The 20489-nt window shown below is 42.3% G+C and overlaps 1 protein-coding gene across 3 annotated transcripts in view; it reads left to right on the top strand.

Moving 5' to 3' along the window:
- Positions 1–888: 888 nt before the first annotated feature.
- LOC126412462 (myelin expression factor 2) overlaps positions 889–20489 on the top strand; it is a gene marked incomplete in the record, with an annotated part of 106595 nt that continues 86994 nt past the window's right edge. For 2 of the 3 annotated variants that reach the window (XR_007575289.1, XM_050082072.1), the window contains 2 exon segments: positions 946–1058; positions 11653–11897. Coding sequence is in view for 2 of the 3 variants with exons in the window: in XM_050082072.1 (XP_049938029.1) it covers positions 1018–1058; positions 11653–11897 (286 nt within the window). 3 annotated transcript variants of the gene reach the window in all.

A 20489-nucleotide genomic window follows, 5' to 3' on the forward strand; every position in this document is an offset into this window, starting at 1 on the left:
CTTCCTCCATGATGACCTGGGTTCCCTTGGTCTTCGCCGCAACGGTTGCCTGTACGGTTGCTTCTTGTGTTACCACCCTTGTGGCTTCCTATATTACTACAGGCTCCAGGGAGGTGACAGTCCGCGTATTGGCGTCCTTCTTCTGTTCTGGACGGGGCTGGCTGGCCAGTGCATCACGGAGACTATGCACCAGCTGCCGAACCTCAGCTAGTTCGGCTTGAAGTGTTGCCCTCTCTTCCGCCATTGCGGCTTTGAGGGCAGCAATTTCTTCGTCGTCGGCGGCGCAGACCCTGCCACACGCCTCGCTGTCTGTGTCCGGAGGATCAGCCGCGTCATCGACCACCCCGGATCCGCCAGAGGCGAGGGGTGGCGACGACGCAGCGGCCGCGGTTGTGTCCGCCTTCTTGCGTCTTCGTCTTGTCTTTTCACCGCGACCCCAGCTCTCAATACAACTGCAGCCTCGGTAATTCGGTGCGTGAGCTCCGCCACAGGTGGTGCACCAACGTCGTCTTTTTGCATCCCCCATCAAGCATCACTGGCGGCAGCTTTGCCTCCCTTTCTGAGTCGTCCAAGCATCCTGGGGAGCGACAGCGTGGGTAGCAAGCGAGCGCTTAACGTGCAGCGATCCGCCCACCTCCCGTCTTAAGAAATTAATGCTTGTGGGAATGTGGCTTGACGCTCCTTCCCGTTCCGCAGGCGTCTGCTATGAATAGCATACAATGGAAAATATCTTCTTACATGCGGTTTAAAGTCTTATGCAGAGTATAGACCTACCTAGGTGTTGATTCAGACATTTTTTTTTCAATCTGGACTGTGTACAACAGTGAGTACTTAAATATTATATTAATCTTGCATTAATACATCTAGCATCTTTGAGAAACACAATTTCATCGCAGGATTTTAACATATCTGTCTTGGCGAGTTCTCTGTAATCTGTGTCGTTGTCGGCGTCATTTCGGAAGAGGTGCTGTGAAAGGTAATACAATATATCGAGTGTCTTTAGAACAGATAAGAGTAATGAAATCCGAACCTTCAAGTCCTAAACGAGACCGAGATAGGTAAGTGTTAAGAATGTAGGCTGTACGGTGTATTCCTAGTGGAAAAATTTTGAACCGCGCTAAGTTGCTTAAAAATGGCGGCTAAACATGGCTTTCACGAGTATAGTTTTGGCGCGTTATACATGGCGAATCATGGGTGGCGGTTTAAAATATGTTATTGTTGTTTTACTTTTTGTCGAGGAAGCTGAAATAAGTAGCAAAGTGGATGTTTAGTAAAATTATTTTACATTTTATATTGATTGCTTTGTGGCTAACCGCCCGGCGCGACTCCATTTTCAAACATGACTTGTTTTGTGGTAAAAAGTGTTGCGGTTTTCGCTGTTTGGTCTTCATCATTCTTAACATTTTAGTTATTTATGTCAATGAGGGCGCAGTCAGTAATTTCTGTTCCGAATATTTTTTTGTTGATCGCGAACAAAGAATTTCGGTACGATCGATCATTTTGAGGCTGTTTGTTGAACGTTAGAAACTGTTGAATTGCAGATACTAAAGTTTGTAATTCAATTTTTTTACGGAATCTCCGTCGTGATTTTTGGTTATCGCCGAAGTGTGGCCGTCTCTTGTGTGTTTTGAAATAGATGACCTTACGTGAAATTAACTTTCGACAATTGCCACAAAGGTCAATGTTGCTTGTCGAAGAAACTTGTAGGAATAATAATTGTTGTTTAATATTTAATTCGTTTGGCTGAGGTAACATAGTAACATTGAGCGAACAGTTTTTCCATCGAGTTCATGTCCTAAGTTTTAATTTTCTGTTATAATGGTGTCCTGGAAACATCAGAGTCTGTTGTTGAAATGTGGTGGTAAATTTTCATTAGACTCTGTACACAGTGAATAATCTACTCAAGAGTTCAAACTTATTTTGGTTATGTAATGTGATAGTGGACAGGTGTGGGAAATTTGTGGAGTTCTTCTCAGAGTAGAAACGTGTGATATTTGTATTAGAAATTGACTTCAAGTAACCTAGACCTTAGCTAGGCTACTGATATGTAGCCAGAGTATTCATTCTGAAAATTATTGCCTGATTTAGCCAAGAATGCTTTTACTTTACATTTCAGACAGTCAATTCAGTCGGCTATTTTCACTGTCTGCTGCCTCTAGTTTGTGGGCCTGAAAAGTCAATATTGGTTAATGGCGGTGCATTTCTGACGCTTCTGGTGGTCCTGTCAACTACCTCGCAAAAAAATTATGAAACACCCTTATGTACAAGCCCTCACAAATTCCTTGATTTTGAGTGTATCATGTAAGTGCGTACTGATTTTAAAGATGGTTGCATGAATCTCACTGCTAGTATCTTCTGTTTACATTCTGGAGTTCCAAATGGAAATCTTTATTAACAAATATTCATTCATCATGTTTTATGTGAATTCAACTAGGAAAAAGGCTTTTTGTCACCTAAGGTTTTGATGAAACTAGGCATTTTTGGTCTCCTTATAAAGGTTAATAACCATACCAAATTTTAGCATCCTGTTTCCATTTTACTGTGCTTAAAAGTTCTGAAGTTGTCCTTTTTTTATATTTATTGCACACATTTTTTCTAACCCCTCACACGTGTGCACAAATGTGTGTGCCCCTTTGCACTCTAGTGCACAGGGCTAATGGACTATCAGACCAAGAAAGGTTAACAGTGAAGTTGCAGCAATTACAGACCATTTTCTAGGAGAGTGGTTATACTGTTGTGTGAACTGAGCAATAAAATTGAAAGAACATCGGCCACAGCTTGCAGAGGAAGAAGAGAAACCTGTTGATGGCATTTGTTCCTGATGTTGGTAACAAATCGATGAAGATTTGCAGAGTACTCTGGAAACATAATGTCTGGTGTGTGTTTTGCTTGACAACCCATACAATAACATTGTTGGAGTTCTGATAAGGAAGGCCTTGGACTTTGTAAACTAAGGCTGCCATATCCTATGCCATTGTCAGAGCAAAGGTGTAGCACAGGTAACAACCAAGTCAGCAGTGCTGATTTTTCTCCACCCACCTGGACTGTCAGTGTCATTCCTGCGATTCTTTTCGCCTGTGAAGGAAGATCTGTTTTGTGCCTAACATTTTATGTACTGTTGGTGTACCTGAATGAAGCACGTTAAGAAGAATGTATTACTTTTATGAAAACCCTATAAAGGTAACAGAATCTTAATTCTGTCAGTGGATTCAAAACATACACAGTTATTAAAACTTTTCATTGGAGAACTGCAAGAATCTTTCGTGCAGGCTTTTTCAGTTATATTTACAACTTTTGATTTTGTACTTCTATTGTTTTAACAAAACATTTATAGCAGTCTACAGAATGTGTGACCTGAACAATGTCACAAATACTTATAAACTGGCCTGATAATTACAAGAAGTTGAGTGGAGTTATTAAATATTTTCTGGTGAAGACACAATCTTTTCCTGGTATCTGGTTAAATGATAGTGATGTGTTGAAAATTAGCTAAGGACTGTTTTTTCCCCTTAAAGTAATGCAATTCAAATGGAAAGCTTCAGACACCGTGTGCAAGCTGTCTGAAAACTTTACGGTAATCTCCTTCAAAAATGTATGAAATACATGAAAGAAATTTTTCATTGGTTATTACTGCCTTTAAGGGGATACGGAATCACCTATCCCCGCAATGTTAATATATGCCTACTATAGGGAACATTTTCTCACAAACTACTGGAGACAGAGGGGTAAAAATTTTACTGTATGTGCATTCATATGTTACAACAATACTGAACAACAGTTTATTGTCAAAGTATTTTCTTACAGAGATATTGTACATTTATTTTTAAGTAAATTTGTTCCATCGCTTTTTACTAGACTATCGCCCCTAAGTCTTTTGTAAATCAAGTAATTAAAAAATCGTTGTTTCAGTATGTAATAGGGACCTATGTCACTACGTCATAAAAATTTCAGACTTCTAGGTTGACCAGTACCTGAGATAACGTTCCTAGATGAAGTAAAAAGTAAACTTACGGGAAACGGAGAAAGAAGATTAAAACATTCCTGATCCGTAGCTAATACCCCCTTCACAGTCTTCATAATCATCTTCAAGTCTTCTTTTGGCACCCCTCTGCACCTGTCTTGCTTTTTTCACTAATGTCTTGATTATATTATCAGCATGCCTTAGTCTGTGCTGATCTAAAAAGAACATAGCACGTACCGTACGGGAACCAACACACATACCCAACTTTTGAAGGACCTGGCATTTAGTTATATTTCCAAGATTGAAGGTTGCCACAGCATCATACACACCAAAATGTAGTGTATTAATTCAGACAAACACTGTTTTTGGGAGACGATGCCATATCACACTATCCAAGCACTCGTTGGGGTTCTGCGTTTTTCCGTGAAGACATTTCATCAGAAGACTTCTGTCAGCCAGATCTCTGAAAATGGGCTTTATTTCTGCCATGATGGCTGATGGTAGACTGTGGTGGTGAATGTATTTCTCTCCTGTTGTTAGTCCCCTATTGTATTTACACCAGCTGTTTTCACCTTTGGGGCACAAACCATGTTGTGGATGCTCATCCGTGGATGCGGTGTGGAAATATAAAGCCCATATAGCTCTCCTCATTTCTTCAAGATTGCCTGTATTTTGCCTGATTGCAAGGCCATAGCAGTTCTGAATGTGGTCTATTATGGAATCAGTCAATCTTCCTCTGCCATCCAAGGTTTTCCCATCATCTAGTTTTTTCCCTTTCATAACTGATTTTAACCTTCTCAGCCTGGCACCCATTCTCTTCTGCACATGTCCTATACATTCAAGTTTGCTTATATTTACACTGTTCCCATATGGTTTGCTTTCCAAAACTTCTTTGAATGCTTTAGAGTCACCATCTCCCAGATATTTGACATAGCGAACATTATACCACTGTGAAGAGCGATGAAAAATTTTCTTCACCCCAGCAACCTCCATGCCACCACTACTACCATAATAATTAGCAATACAGTCATCACTGTGTTCATTTTTCAGCCTGCCTGTGCACCTACAGTATTTAGACATTATTGCAACATCAATAACCTTGCCAGTATCAACACTAGTTGCTGTTACAACACCATTGTTGGAGGTGTGGCCCCTTTTCTGCCACGTGCCATCAAACGCCACTGTGAGGTCACGACTGCCGTCATTTTCTTCCACTGCTTCTTCCACAGCAACCTGCATTGACTTCTGTGCTACATGTTCAACTGCAGATCCTAGTACATAATTGTAAGCTTCAAACTTTGAAGGTGCACTTGGAAGATTTAGAACACCACATAGCATATCACCAGCTGCTTTGCCCTTACCAATTGCTCGCAATCCATAAACTAACCTAATATTTACACTATAAAGTTCAGTTTTCTTGTATCCATTATTTACAGTTACTGAAACCGAACTTGGAAACTTACAGCTGTATTTACAAACACTGCATATTAAATTAAACTGGGCAGCCAGGCCAACATGGGATTCTACTTTCAGAGAAACGTTTCCATGACATTTTTTGCAGCACAAACTGTTTTCAAGAGCTTCACACAATATATTCGTATCAATGAGTTCAAAAACTTCATTCCCTCTATCAAGTAAATTATATTTCTCTTCCAAATCTCTTAGTTTTTTATGAGAAGCACTGTTTTCATTTGGTGTAAGTTCGTTCGGCAAATCAGTAATAAGTGGATTCACATTTTCCAACAGTGATGATGATGAACTGCTTTGCTTTGCTAATGAATCATTATTTCTTTTCTTTTGCCAGTTCACACGCTTTTTAAATACTTTTGCTTTAGCTCTAGGCATTTTCACTGCGAAAAATGAAGCACTAAATACGAAATAACTCAACAACAACTACTTTCTTATATCACACTGTTTACAAAACAGTCCCGCCACAAAGTCAAAGAGTAACTTGAGGAAACCAGAGAGAAACATTTTCGGGCAACTAGTGTATAAATAGTCGCTGGAAACCGGGATATTTGAATTCATGTCACTTTAAAGGTACTGCCAAAAAGTTCATGGTCAGCCACGAGAGACGTGTATAACTAAAGCGCAATACCCGATCTCACAAATATATAAAAATAAAATAGTTATAATTGTAGTAGAGCTATGTATGATACGTCATTTTAAAGAGGAAACATGGCAGAATATAATACGCCAATAAAAAAAAATTTGATTTTTTAACCCAAAATCCGATTCCGTATCCCCTTAAGAACTTACTAGGAATTACCTATGTTTTGTGTGTCCATTTAAAGAAAACACATTACTATTTTTATTTTATTAGAATGTCTACAACCTTTAGTATAATTTGAGACCAAAACTGTGTTCTCAGTAGATTGGAGAAACGTGTGTTTTTAAGGTCCTTGTAATTTTTGTAGAAAATTGAAAGTGGTCTGCTCTAATATTTTTTAAATTTCTTCAGTAATTTTATGGCTTCAGAAATCCACTCTTGTTAATGGTATGCCTCTCTTAACTTCTGAAAGAGCTCCAGATCGAAAGTTTAATGTGCACTTGAGTCAAGAGTATTTCTGTAAATAAGTACCACTTTGCATGGACCTTCTTCAAGAGTCAAATTATCAGAAAATCACTATATTGGACATTCAATATGAAGTAGGGTGAAGTGGGGTAAGTGTAACAAAGTTTTGGCATAGTTCAACTTTGACACCAAATTGCCAACTTGTTATTGAAGATATGATTTTGTAATTTCTCATGCTTAGTTTGACTTACTGACTTTTAAACAATATACACTTCGTTTTTGAAAAAAAAAATATATGGTCAAATAATTGTTTTCAAAATTTTGTGTTAATGAGGTTACACTTGCCCCATGGTTTGGGGGAAGTGACCTGATTACCCAATTTTTACTGAATTTGAGGATTTTTAAATTATTAAAATATCTTAAATTTTACTAAAGATATTAACTTTTTTGCACACGCCTCTTTGTGTATTATGAAATACGCATAAAATGTTAGCTAAACTAAAAAATAAGTGTTAGCCTAAACCATAAAACACTGAAACAGAATGCATCATAGATGATTTATTTTTGTGTTAGGTCAGTAATTTATTAGTTTAAATTCTACAAAAGTAATATTTTTTTTCTTTAGTAGGCAATTTAACAAAAATATTAAAATATGTAGTCTCAAGAGAAAAGAAAAATTCACTTTATAAGTTCACTTTCTATTATTTTTCATGGTAATTGAACTAAAGTTGTTGGCAATTTGTGTTTAATGCTAAACTGCCCTAATTCAACTTATTATATTTACACTTAGACCCTAACTATTATTTAGTCACTGAATGTTGTATGAATCAAATGTAACACCAAATTTCAGGTCTTCCTTGTGACCCCAAGTAGGCTCAGGCAGTACTGAATGACATCAGAGGATGGAACTTCCGTCTCATCTCTTCTATCAGACACAGTAGAATGTGGTGCCATGCTTTGTCTTATTTTTGCACCTGAGGAAAATCACTTCTGGATCTCCTAAATCACTCATTTTGGTAACTTGGCCAATAAAATGAACTTTCTTACATTTTGTTGCAAAAGCTACCAGAACATAGTTTCCAACTGTAGTTTTATCTTTGGCTTCAAAAAAGTTTGCCTCTTCTTCTTCTTCAGTTTATCATTTCTTTCCTGAGATCTAGTGTTATGGTCCCATTTTCTTCATAACTACTTATTAAAGATAGGCCTCCTTCAGTTTCGCTTTCTTCACTTGTTGATTCAACTTCGTCTTTTTTTCTTGTTACCCACATGAGCAACCAGGGATTTTTTTTTTTTCCACAACATTCTGAGATGCCATTTTGCATAAAGTAACAGCACTTTGTTCGGAAGATTTACTTTTCATTACCAAGCCATTTTTTATGCCGATAATGCTATTTTGTTTTGATTTCTCCTTATTATTCTTGTTTCCTTTAAAATCTTTTTCTTTATAGATGGCATCTTGAAAAGTGATAACTTCAGCTACTGATGCAATCCTTTTTTTCTTTGTTTTACCTGTGGGACTACACTGTCGGACTGTTTCCAATAATAAGTTCCAGAACATAATGAAACATTGGTTAGCTCGGGAATGGTTGAGAAAGAACTCTGACACTGGGAGAACTGCAGGGCTCTGTAGATGTAGGCCTATAAAATTCTGGAGGTTGTTCAGCTGTGAAAGCTTCCCAAAAATCTGAGTACTTTCTGTTAAGAGATGTAGCTTCCACACAGTCTATGGCTGCATTATCGTGAGCTGGCAATGGATTTGCTTCTGCCAAAGATTTGGTATGAGCTACGTATCTTTTATATGCCTCCGGATCACATTTAGTTTGATCAATTACTTCTCTACTGTAAGGGAATACTCCTGCTGTTTAAAAACCACTTTTCAACAATTCATGTGGTGTTTCATTCCACACAGCAGTGAGGAGATTGGAAAAGCAAAGTTTGCTAATTTTTACCCCTTGATGATGTCTCTGGTGACAAGTTAACTTTTGGTCCCAAGTAGATTTCACAGTCTTAAACACTGCTACATCCTTTGGCTGCAGGATGAATTATCATGCTCAACACTGTTGTCAGTCAAACAATGCTTCAAAAACTGTACTGTAATTGAAATGGTGGCATTCTTTACAGTTCTGTGTCGTATTTTATAAAAGGAAACGTGGTTTAAAAATATATTAGACTTAAATAAAAAAATAAAATATATCTCTCACAAACTCAGTAGATCTACAAATCCAGCACATCAGGTATTCTGGTATCCATATGTACAGGAAGGCCAGTTTAGTTGATCTAGTGTGATGGCAAAAAAACAAGGTTACGGCTTAAATAAATAAATATGTTCTGGTAAGTTTGTTTGGGGCAAGTGTAATTTCCCCCCCCCCCCCCTGGTTACACTTGCCCCAGCTGATTGGTTACACTTGCCCCACATGGGAAAAAGTTGGGGTAAGTGTAACCATGTCTGGCATATCAAGAGCTTTATCAGTAGAGTAAAACGAAACTCATATTTGAAATTATCATGCAAAAGTTAGTTTGTAACCAAAAAATTGTGCAGTTATCTTTAAAACTGCAGAAATGACAGACCACCAAATTCTGAGCATGTCACTCTCTTGCAGAGTGAAAATGTAGACGTCAATTCTAGTCCAAAAATTAATTACCAATTTATGCCAGATTTGACAACTTATGGTTAAATATAACAAAGAAAGGAGTAAATTAACATGTGTGATAGGTCAGAGATAAAAATACAGCTTCTTTAAGGCACCATAAGCTGTGGTTACACTAAGGCCGGTATTACACTATCAAATTTCTTTGTCCAAAATCTTTGTCAAAGATATTTGATAGTGTAATAGGGACTTTGTCAAATGTCGTCCAATATTTGATCAAATCTAGGGCCTCGCTGTATATTTGATCAAAGAAACCGCTTGTCTTCTGTTACTGCAATGTGACATGTTACCACATGGAGCGCTAGCATCGCTGCAGCGTTCTGTCGTCTGTAGTGTTTTTATAACCATTGCCAGTAAATAAAATTGGTGTGTGCCGACAACTACAAAATTAATAGAGATGTCTGAAGCTGATGAGGCGCTTTGCAACGTGAGGCACCCTGAATACAAAAATAAAGAAGATTGGAGACCTAACCTGACCTAATCTAACCTAACCTAACATAACCCTCTCCTGTAGCAAGGAATTGGAGTGTTATAGTGAGTCTGTCTTCTGAAGATGTAGCAGTTCTTAAGTGAATATTGTGCTTTGTGATATGAGGATACACTTCATTGAGCACATACAGAAATGTATGCTCATTCATTCTTAAGTAATTGATGTACGACTTGACGTCATCCACTGTAAGCTCACGTAACAAGTTTTGTTGAATGCTTTTATCGTGTCGTCGTAAAACCCACGGCTTCACCCAGATTAGATTAGCTTTTCGTTCCACAGATCCGTGCTGAGGAGATCCTCGTGGATGTGGAACATGTCGATTTTTTTTTAAGCTGAAATAACAATACTAATAGTATGAATAAATACATCATTTGCTTCTATTAAAAATTTCGCCAATGGAGTAGAAGGAGTTGGCCAGTAGTAAGTCTTTCAGGCTCCTTTTAAACTGATCTTTATTTCTAACATAAATTTTTTATGTTTCCTGGCAAATTATTGAAGATGAGTGTTCCTGAGTAGTGGACCCCTTTTTGAACTAAAGTAAGTGCTTTTAAGTCCTTGTGCAGATCATTTTTGTTCCTGGTATTGTATGTATGAACTGAGTTGTTTGTTGGAAAAAGAGATGTATTATTTACTACAAATTTCATTGAGAAGTAAATATACTGAGAGGCAGTAGTTTGTATTCCCAGTTCTTTGAAGAGGTTTCTGCAGGAGGTCCGTGAATTTACTCCACAAATAATACGTATTACACGCTTTTGGACCTTGAAAACTTTTGTTTGACTTAAAGATTTACCCCAAAATATTATCCCATATGACATTATGGAATGAAAGTATGCAACCTTTTTCATTTTTATGTTGCCTGTGTCTGCTAACACTCGAATTGCAATCACAGATTTGTTAAGGCCTTTGTGCAGTTCTGTGGTGTGCTCCTCCCAACTGAATTTATTATCAAGTTGTAATCCCAGGACTTTTTAAGACTGTCAACCTCGTATATATGCTTCCATTTTTTCCCCCACTTCTTTTCCGCATGTGCACACAATGCAATTGGAGTACGTAGAACTACTGCGGTTAATAACAAGTTGTTGTCAGCCATCTTGAACTTTGACGAAAAATTTGATGACAGTGTAATACCCCTTCTAGCGCTACGTCAAAGATCTTTGTCAAGTATATTGGACGGAATATTGGATCACATCTTTGATCAAATCTTTGACAAAGAAATTTGATAGTGTAATACCGGCCTAACCCCATGGTTAGTTACCCCACGTCACCCTAGTTTGTCTGGGGCTAAATAATTTCCAAAGTTCTTACATTATAGGTATAAACAAATTTACAAAGATTTCATGAAATTCTGAGATGGTGAGTGATATGACCTGGATGATTTGATGATACTGGTACTCCACACATTTATCCACTGGAGGTGATTAGTTGCATTCTCTTATTTTTTCATATTGCTCCAACCAGGACTTCCCATTATTGTTATACATTGCCCTTTGTCAAAGTTGCTTACATTAGTGGTTTGTGTATTTTTGGCTTATATCTGTGCTAGAATGATTTGCCCCAAGTGCTGATTGACTGAACTTTTACATACTAAACATAAATGTTGATCATTATATGTACAGAGTGGTTTGTTTTTCCAGCTATTGATGTACAGAAACAAATTATCTGCAGCTTCATTTCAGAGCTCGATCAGACTTAGTGAAACTTAAGATAAGTAGAAGTAGCTTGAGTGGTTCTGGACATGTGAGTAGGTGAATAATTGAAAATTGGAAGTGATATTGAATATAATTTGGGAAGTCTGTTGAATGTATTTATTATTTATTGAGAGTAAAACAGGACTTGCATATGAAACTTTTAGATTTCTCACTTCAGTGATAGTGGGAGATCTTAAAAGGGTGCTAAAGTTTTTTTATGGGCTATGTAAAATGAGTGTCACATTTTTAAGAATAATAATATTGAGTCCGTGCTCGCACATGTGCACTAGGGGGAGGGGTGGCTGCAATTAGCATGTATCTCTCTGTATCTATGTATATTTCCTTTCCAGGTCTCCATTTGGACTAGACATGGACAGGAATGAAGAAAATGACAAAGATCGTAACAAGGAAAGAGATCGTGACAGAGCTCGTCGTGGAGACAGGCCGACCAGATTTGGCCCACGTAGTAGCAGTACAACACGGGACAGAGAACGTGAACGTGGAAGGAAATCAACTTCTGATAGACGAATCTATGTTTCCAACATAGCTTATGAGTACAAATGGCAAGAATTAAAAGATTTATTCAGACAAGAAGGTGAGCCTTAGTTCAGTCCGTAAACAATGCTTTGTAAGTATCTTTTGTGTGTGTGTGTGTGTGTGTGTGTGTGTGTGTGTGTGTGTGTGTGTGTGTGTGTTTTGGGGAAGAGCCTTCCATTATTCACCGTTGTCAGTGACATGTTTTTCAATATTTGGTAGTTTATATTTAGTGTTGCAGAAAATGTTTAAAATTGCAAGAAATGATATTTTGCTGATAATTTTGAGAGTAAATTTTAATCTTGTTAACAGTGTAACTAACCTCAAATCTTATTCAGAACATTTGTTGACACTTTTATTAGTAGTTACCATTTGCATTTTTATTTACTGTGATTAGTCAATAGTGATAACGCTTGCACAGTCTTGTCAGAAGTACGTAATGGATGAAAGTGTCTGCTGCCTGATCTTGTACTAACTCTACATTGATTTTGCTCTCTGTCTGTCATGCGTACTTATAGCTTGTCTCGGTATTTTTGAGCAGTCGTAGAATCCTGCACTTTTTATGTCGTAGAGGAAAAGGTATAAACATGGAAACCCATGTTTGTGTCTTTAAGGTACCTTCTTTTGTAAAAACTCTACATTTTATATCTTCATGAACAACTATAACAAGTTTAAGAATTAATAAGAGGCAAAATAATTATCCATCATTCCTATTCGAAAACAGATTTATAAAAAGCTTGTAAAATGGAACATAAAAAAAGGGGGGGGGTGCAAATACGGGCTTCCACAAAAAGGTGCAAGAAATCTTTTGAGATTTTAACGAAATGGGTTAAAGCAATACAAAGTGGTACACAGTCTACAAAAAGCAACTTTCGTACTTTTATACATGAAATCTGAAATTAACAGTGAATGCAAGTAGCTCCTTTCGTGTTTGTACAGTCTTAAGTGTGCCCATGTTTGGCACAAAATACATTTAATCCACACCTCTCCTGTCTGGAGAGAACTTTTAATCAAGGAAGATAGAACTTGCTTCGCTTGAGTGTGGTGTATCGCCATCGTTCACATAAAGGTCGTTCTTGCTGTCCACAAGGTGAGGGCTGCAGGAGCTTGAAGAGTCAGATGATGAATCAGATAGTTTTGTGGAACAAATTTTCTTTTTTTGAGGGCCTTTGGATTTTGCACCTCTGTCCACTGGGCTGCCTCTATCTCCAAAGAAACTCAACCGACCTGCTCTTGATAGCACTATGTCAAGTGACTTTCCCAACTGATCTTTGAATAATAACCACGTGATGTGGCAGGTGGTTGCTGCTTTTCGTCCCCGTGTTGTTTTTCCCTTAATATGTTGAATGGTGAAACTGCATTTGTTGAAGTCCCTCGAACTTCTCGTTTCTGTGGCTTCATCAACTGGCATAGCTAGAGCTTGATTTGTCTGTAAATGAGGATAACTCAAAGAAGTAGATGGCGTCAGTTGATTCAGAGATAAGGAAGTAGAGGAGCATGTGATTCAGAAAATTTGGTCTTTTTTTTTTTTTTTGCAACAAACGTACCTGCTATGAAATCGGTGTTGGTGAAGTTGTAACGGTTCTTAGGGTATAACCCAGTTACTTTGAATCTGTTTATTGCTATTTCAGCAGATTGGGTGTGAAGGTAGGCTTGGCCTAAAACCTCCATGACGTAAGGTGTGAGAGGGTGCCCATTGTGATGCAGCCATACTCAGTGCCACTCTGTAGTAAGTTTTCAGAGGTCCTATGAATGTCTTATGTAGAGGCTGCAGTTCGTGGGTGCAATGTCGAGGAAGTGAGATAAGTCGTGGTGTTCTTTCACAAAGTTGATCACATCTGGATTTCAAACATTGCTATAATGACGATCGAAAATAAGACCTTTGTTCAGTTGGACATGTTTTCTCAATGAATTGAATGAACCATCTGATGAACAAATTGTTATGAATGCATCCTGAAGGATGGGCCTTAACAATTTCACCAGGGGGGCAGCTGCGTATTAGAGCTTGGGACAAGTTTGTTCTAGGGAAAATTATCATTGGTCCCCCTGCGGGTCCGGGGTAAGAATAGGCCCGAGGTATTACTGCCTGTCGTAAGAGGCGACCGAAAGGAGTTTCAACCGTTTCGGCCTTCCATGTGATGGTCCCCCTTGGGGTTTGACCTCCATTTTTCAAAATTCTACAGAAGTACGAGCCTTTTGGGGAAGGACACCTTACGTGGTGTACCACTGGTCCTAAGTGCACTAAGACCTTGGCACTCAGCATTGTACCGGCGTTGTAACCATACCCACTATTCCTCAAATTGGGCCTAAACGCCTGATGGGTTGTACAAGTTACGCCCATAGTGCGTCCCCATCTGCACCAGCGATCATGATGGACTTTCCATGGCACCAGAAATCCAGCACGGTAGCCAGCCCGTTGTGGTGGGGTCGTCATGTACCCTCTAGGTTGTAGCCCCCTGACAACACAGGGATCGTACTGCCGATACCTGAGCTGCACCCTCCCCACGTCGGCCAAGGAGTAGATGCCCGTCTCCTTGGGGCATCAGGACACCCGGCAACGGTCATCCTGCCAGGTGGCCCTTGCTGAGGCTGGGTGGCGCCCGTGGGGAGAGCCCCTGGTCGGAGTGGGTGGTATCGGGCGGACGTTTCACAGATGAAACGTCAACTCGTATCAGGTCGCTCTGCGGCCGAGTCTTTCAAAAGAAAAGGTACCGTTTCTAGTTCTCCTGCCCTTCCCCCCTTGGCCACTCCCTGGGAGGAGGGACAGGCACCGCCGGCTTGGGGCGAAGTACTTCCCCCGCTATTTGGTCTTCTCGAACCGATGGGGGGACGTTCGCCACCTCCAAGCCCATGTTCTTTGTTCAGCACATTGAGGACATCTTTGGGGAAATTTAGGCTCCCAGCAAGATGCGTTCAGGGTCTATTCTTATCAAGACGACCTCCGCCACACAGTCGGCGGCGCTCCAGGCGTGCGACCGCCTAGGGGACATCCCAGTGTCCATTGTCCCGCATCTGGCACTAAATAGGACGCAGGGGGTTATTTTTCATCGTGACCTCCTGCTCCAATCTGATGAGGAGCTCAGGGCCAACCTGGAGCGCTGAGGCTTGCATTTCGTCCGGCGAGTCCAGCGCGGCCCCAAAGACCGTCGCATCGACACCGGGGCCTTTATCCACGCCTTCGAGGGGGACGTTCTCCCGGAGAAGGTAAAGGTGATGTGCTACCGGTGCGACGTGCGACCTTACGTCCCGCCTCCTATGCGCTGTTTTCGGTGTTTGCGCTTTGGGCACATGTCGTCACGGTGTGAGGCTGAGCCCCTTTGTTGCGATTGTGGACGTCCTCTTCGTGAGGAACATACATGCACCCCACCACCTCGGTGCACTAATTGTCCTGGCATCCACTTGCCTAGATCCTCAGACTGCCCCGCATATCAGAAGGAGAAGAAGATACAAGAACTCAAAACTTTGGATCGGCTCTCTTATTCAGAGGCCAGGAAGAAGTATGACCGCCTCCATCCCGTGCCGTTGACCACTTTGTTTGCCTTAGTTGTGTCCACTCCTTCCGCGGTATCCTCACCCCTCTCCTGTCCCCCCTCCGCCTCCTCTGCCCATCAGGGGGCTCTGCCTCCACCTCCCAAATCCCTCCCTTCCAAATCCTCCTCCCCCGCCCCCTCTGCCCCAGGGGCCACCCTTCCTCCTCCTCCTCCTCTCCCCCCCGCCACCTGAGAAGCGAACCTCTTCTCAGGCGTCCATCGGGGAAACGTTCCAGACCCCACCTTCCGAGGTCTGGCGTTCCAAAACAGACCCCGCGCGTTAGGACCTTCTTCGGGTCCAGCCCACCATCCCTGTGCCTCCTCGGCCTTCCAAGAAGGCCTCCAAGAAGTCTCTATCCCCCTCTCCACCCTGGCGCGTTTCGTCTGACGCTCCATCCGTGAGTCGCTGCTCCCGGCCGTCCTCAGTTTCGCCGGGACGCTCTGCTGCCAGGCGCTCAGCTGGCTTCTTGTCGGCAAATGATGCTGCCCCTCCTACACAACCAGGGACAGTGGCCGCAGCTGGCGACGACTCGATGGAACCGGATCCGCCTCCCGCCGGTTGTAGCGTTGTTCCCTCGCAACCTGGCCCTCCGCGGCCGCCGAGGTGATCAGCTCTTCCCCCGTCTCGTTCCCCAACTTTTTGACTAGCGATAGCCTTGTTACATTGGAACATAAGAGGTATTCGATCTAATCGGGAGGAATTAAAACTGCTCCTCCGCCTGCACTGTCCGCTCGTCCTTGGTCTCCAGGAAACCAAGTTGCGCCCGACTGACTGTATTGCCTTTACCCACTATACCTCAGAGCGGTATGACCTCACCCCTGTGGACGGTATCCCAGCTCATGGTGGGGTCATGTTGCTCGTTCGGGACGATGTCTATTACCATCCCATCCCATTTACCTCCCCACTCCAAGCAATAGCTGTCCGTATTACTCTTTCTGCTTTTACTTTTTCAGTTTGTACCATCTACACTCCACCGTCATCTGCTGTTAGTCGGTCTGACATGATGCACCTGATCGTTCAGCTTCCCCCACCGTTTTTATTGTTTGGCGACTTCAATGCCCATCATCCCCTTTGGGGCTCTCCTGCATCCTGTCAAAGAGGCTCACTCTTGCCGGATGTCTTCAACCATCTCAATCTTGTCTGCCTCAATACCGGCGCCCCGACTTTCCTCTCGGACTCTACTCATACCTACTCCCACTTGGACCTCTCGATCTGTGCTACCACTCCTGCCCGTCGGTTCGAGTGGTATGTCCTTTCCGACACCTATTCGAGCGACCACTTCCCCTGTGTCGTTCGTCTCCTGCACCACACCCCATCCCCACGTCCTTCGCACTGGAACATACCGAAAGCCGACTGGGGACTTTACTCCTCCCTGGCGACCTTTTCGGACCACAATTTTCTCAGTTGTGACAGTCAGGTCGAATACCTCACAGCTGTTATCATCAATGCTGCCGAACGTTCCATTCCTCGTACTACCTCTTCTTCACTTCGCGTTTCCGTCCCCTGGTGGAACGAGGCTTGTAGGGACGCTATCCGTGCTCGACGACGTGCTTTATGCACCTTTCCCCGCCATCCTACGTTGGCGAATTGTATTGAATACAAACGACTCAGAGCGCAATGCCGTAGAGTCATCAAAGACAGCAAAAAAGCTTGTTGGGCCTCTTTCACCAGCTCTTTTAACAGTTTACTCCCTCTTCCGTCGTTAGGGGTGGCCTGTGCTGGCTGTCGGGCATTAAGGCCCACTCCTCGGTACCTGGCCTGACCTCAGGTAATGAGGTCCTTGTTGATCCTGTGGATGTCTCCAACGCCTTTGGCCACTTTTTCGCGGAGGTTTCAAGCTCCGCCCATTACCACCCTGCCTTCCTTCCCAGGAAAGAGGCAGAGGAGGCTCGGCAACCTTCCTTCCACTCACTGAATCTGGAAACTTATAATGCCCCCTTTACTATGCGGGACCTCGAACGTGCGCTTGCACTGTCCCGGTCCTCTGCTCTGGGGCCGGATGCCATTCACGTTCAGATGCTGGCACACCTTTCTCCGGCGGGCAAAAGCTTCCTTCTTTGTACCTACAATCGCGTCTGGACCGAAGGTCAGGTCCCCATGCGTTGGCGTGACGCCGTCGTTGTTCCTATACCCAAACCCGGGAAGGATAGACACCTTCCTTCTAGTTACCGCCCCATTTCTCTTAAAAGCTGTGTCTGTAAGGTGATGGAGCGCATGGTTAATGCTCGGTTAGTCTGGATTCTTGAATCTCGACGACTACTTACTAATGTCAATGCGGCTTTCGTCGCCGCTGCTCCGCTGTTGACCACCTTGTGACCTTGTCGACATTCATCATGAACAACTTTTTGCGAAGGCGCCAAACGGTAGCCGTGTTCTTTGACTTGGAGAAGGCTTATGATAGCTGTTGGAGAGGAGGTATCCTCCGCACTATGCACAGGTGGGGCCTACGCGGTCGCCTGCCCCTTTTTATTGATTCCTTTTTAAGGGGAAAAAACAGTCCTTAGCTAATTTTCAACACATCACTATCATTTAACCAGATACCAGGAAAAGATTGTGTCTTCACCAGAAAATATTTAATAACTCCACTCAACTTCTTGTAATTATCAGGCCAGTTTTATATATATATATATAAAAAAAAGAAAGATGATGAAACTTACCAAACAAAAGCGCTGGCAGGTCGATAGACACACAAACAAACACAAACATACACACAAAATTCTAGCTTTCGCAACCAATGGTTGCCTCGTCAGGAAAGAGGGAAGGAGAAGGAAAGACAAAAGGATATGGGTTTTAAGGGAGAGGGTAAGGAGTCATTCCAATCCCGGGAGCGGAAAGACTTACCTTAGGGGGAAAAAAGGACAGGTATACACTCGCACACACACACATATCCATCCACACATACACAGACACAAGCAGACATTTGTAAAGGCAAAGAGTTTGGGCAGAGATGTCAGTCGGGGCAGATGTACAGAGGCAAAGATGAAGTTGAAAGACAGGTGAGGTATGAGCGGCGGCAAATTGAAATTAGAAATTAGCGGAGATTGAGGCCTGGCGGATAGCGAGAAGAAAGGATATGCTGAAGGGCAAGTTCCCATCTCCGGAGTTCTGACAGGTTGGTGTTAGTGGGAAGTATCCAGATAACCCGGACGGTGTAACACTGTGCCAAGATGTGCTGGCCGTGCACCAAGGCATGTTTAGCCACAGGGTGATCCTCATTACCAACAAACACTGTCTGCCTGTGTCCATTCATGCGAATGGACAGTTTGTTGCTGGTCATTCCCACATAGAACGCTTCACAGTGTAGGCAGGTCAGTTGGTAAATCACGTGGGTGCTTTCACACGTGGCTCTGCCTTTGATCGTGTACACCTTCCGGGTTACAGGACTGGAATAGGTGGTGGTGGGAGGGTGCATGGGACAGGTTTTACACCGGGGGCGGTTGCAGGGGTAGGAGCCAGAGGGTAGGGAAGGTGGTTTGGGGATTTCATAGGGATGAACTAAGAGGTTGCGAAGGTTAGGTGGACGGCGGAAAGACACTCTTGGTGGAGTGGGGAGGATTTCATGAAGGATGGATCTCATTTCAGGGCAGGATTTGAGGAAGTCGTATCCCTGCTGGAGAGCCACATTCAGAATCTGATCCAGTCCCGGAAAGTTTCCCGTCACAAGTGGGGTACTTTTGGGGTTCTTCTGTGGAAGGTTCCGGGTTTGAGGAGATGAGGATGTGGCTCTGGTTATTTGTTTCTGTACCAGGTCGGGAGGGTAGTTACGGGATGCAAAAGCTGTTTTCAGGTTGTTGGTGTAATGATTCAGGGATTCCGGACTGGAGCAGATTCGTTTGCCACGAAGACCAAGGCTGTAGGGAAGGGACCGTTTGATGTGGAATGGGTGGCAGCTGTCATAATGGAGGTACTGTTGCTTGTTGGTGGGTTTAATGTGGACGGACGTGTGAAGCTGGCCATTGGACAGGTGGAGGTCAACGTCAAGGAAAGTGGCATGGGATTTGGAGTAGGACCAGGTGAATCTGATGGAACCAAAGGAGTTAAGGTTGGAGAGGAAATTCTGGAGTTCTTCTTCACTGAGAGTCCAGATCACGAAAATGTCATCAATAAATCTGTACCAAACTTCGGGTTGGCAGGCCTGGGTAACCAGGAAGGCTTCCTCTAAGCGACCCATGAATAGGTTGGCATACGAGGGGGCCATCCTGGTACCCATGGCTGTTCCCTTTAATTGTTGGTATGTCTGGCCTTCAAAAGTGAATAATAAGTATTTGTGACATTGTTCAGGTCACACATTCTGTAGACTGCTATAAATGTTTTGTTAAAACAATAGAAGTACAAAATCAAAAGTTGTAAATATAACTGAAAAAGCCTGCACGAAAGATTCTTGCAGTTCTCCAATGAAAAGTTTTAATAACTGTGTATGTTTTGAATCCACTGACAGAATTAAGATTCTGTTACCTTTATAGGGTTTTCATAAAAGTAATACATTCTTCTTAACGTGCTTCATTCAGGTACACCAACAGTACATAAAATGTTAGGCACAAAACAGATCTTCCTTCACAGGCGAAAAGAATCGCAGGAATGACACTGACAGTCCAGGTGGGTGGAGAAAAATCAGCACTGCTGACTTGGTTGTTACCTGTGCTACACCTTTGCTCTGACAATGGCATAGGATATGGCAGCCTTAGTTTACAAAGTCCAAGGCCTTCCTTATCAGAACTCCAACAATGTTATTGTATGGGTTGTCAAGCAAAACACACACCAGACATTATGTTTCCAGAGTACTCTGCAAATCTTCATCGATTTGTTACCAACATCAGGAACAAATGCCATCAACAGGTTTCTCTTCTTCCTCTGCAAGCTGTGGCCGATGTTCTTTCAATTTTATTGCTCAGTTCACACAACAGTATAACCACTCTCCTAGAAAATGGTCTGTAATTGCTGCAACTTCACTGTTAACCTTTCTTGGTCTGATAGTCCATTAGCCCTGTGCACTAGAGTGCAAAGGGGCACACACATTTGTGCACACGTGTGAGGGGTTAGAAAAAATGTGTGCAATAAATATAAAAAAAGGACAACTTCAGAACTTTTAAGCACAGTAAAATGGAAACAGGATGCTAAAATT

This window comes from Schistocerca serialis, chromosome 7 (assembly GCF_023864345.2).
Source record: "Schistocerca serialis cubense isolate TAMUIC-IGC-003099 chromosome 7, iqSchSeri2.2, whole genome shotgun sequence".
Classification (NCBI taxonomy): Eukaryota; Metazoa; Arthropoda; class Insecta; order Orthoptera; family Acrididae; genus Schistocerca; species Schistocerca serialis.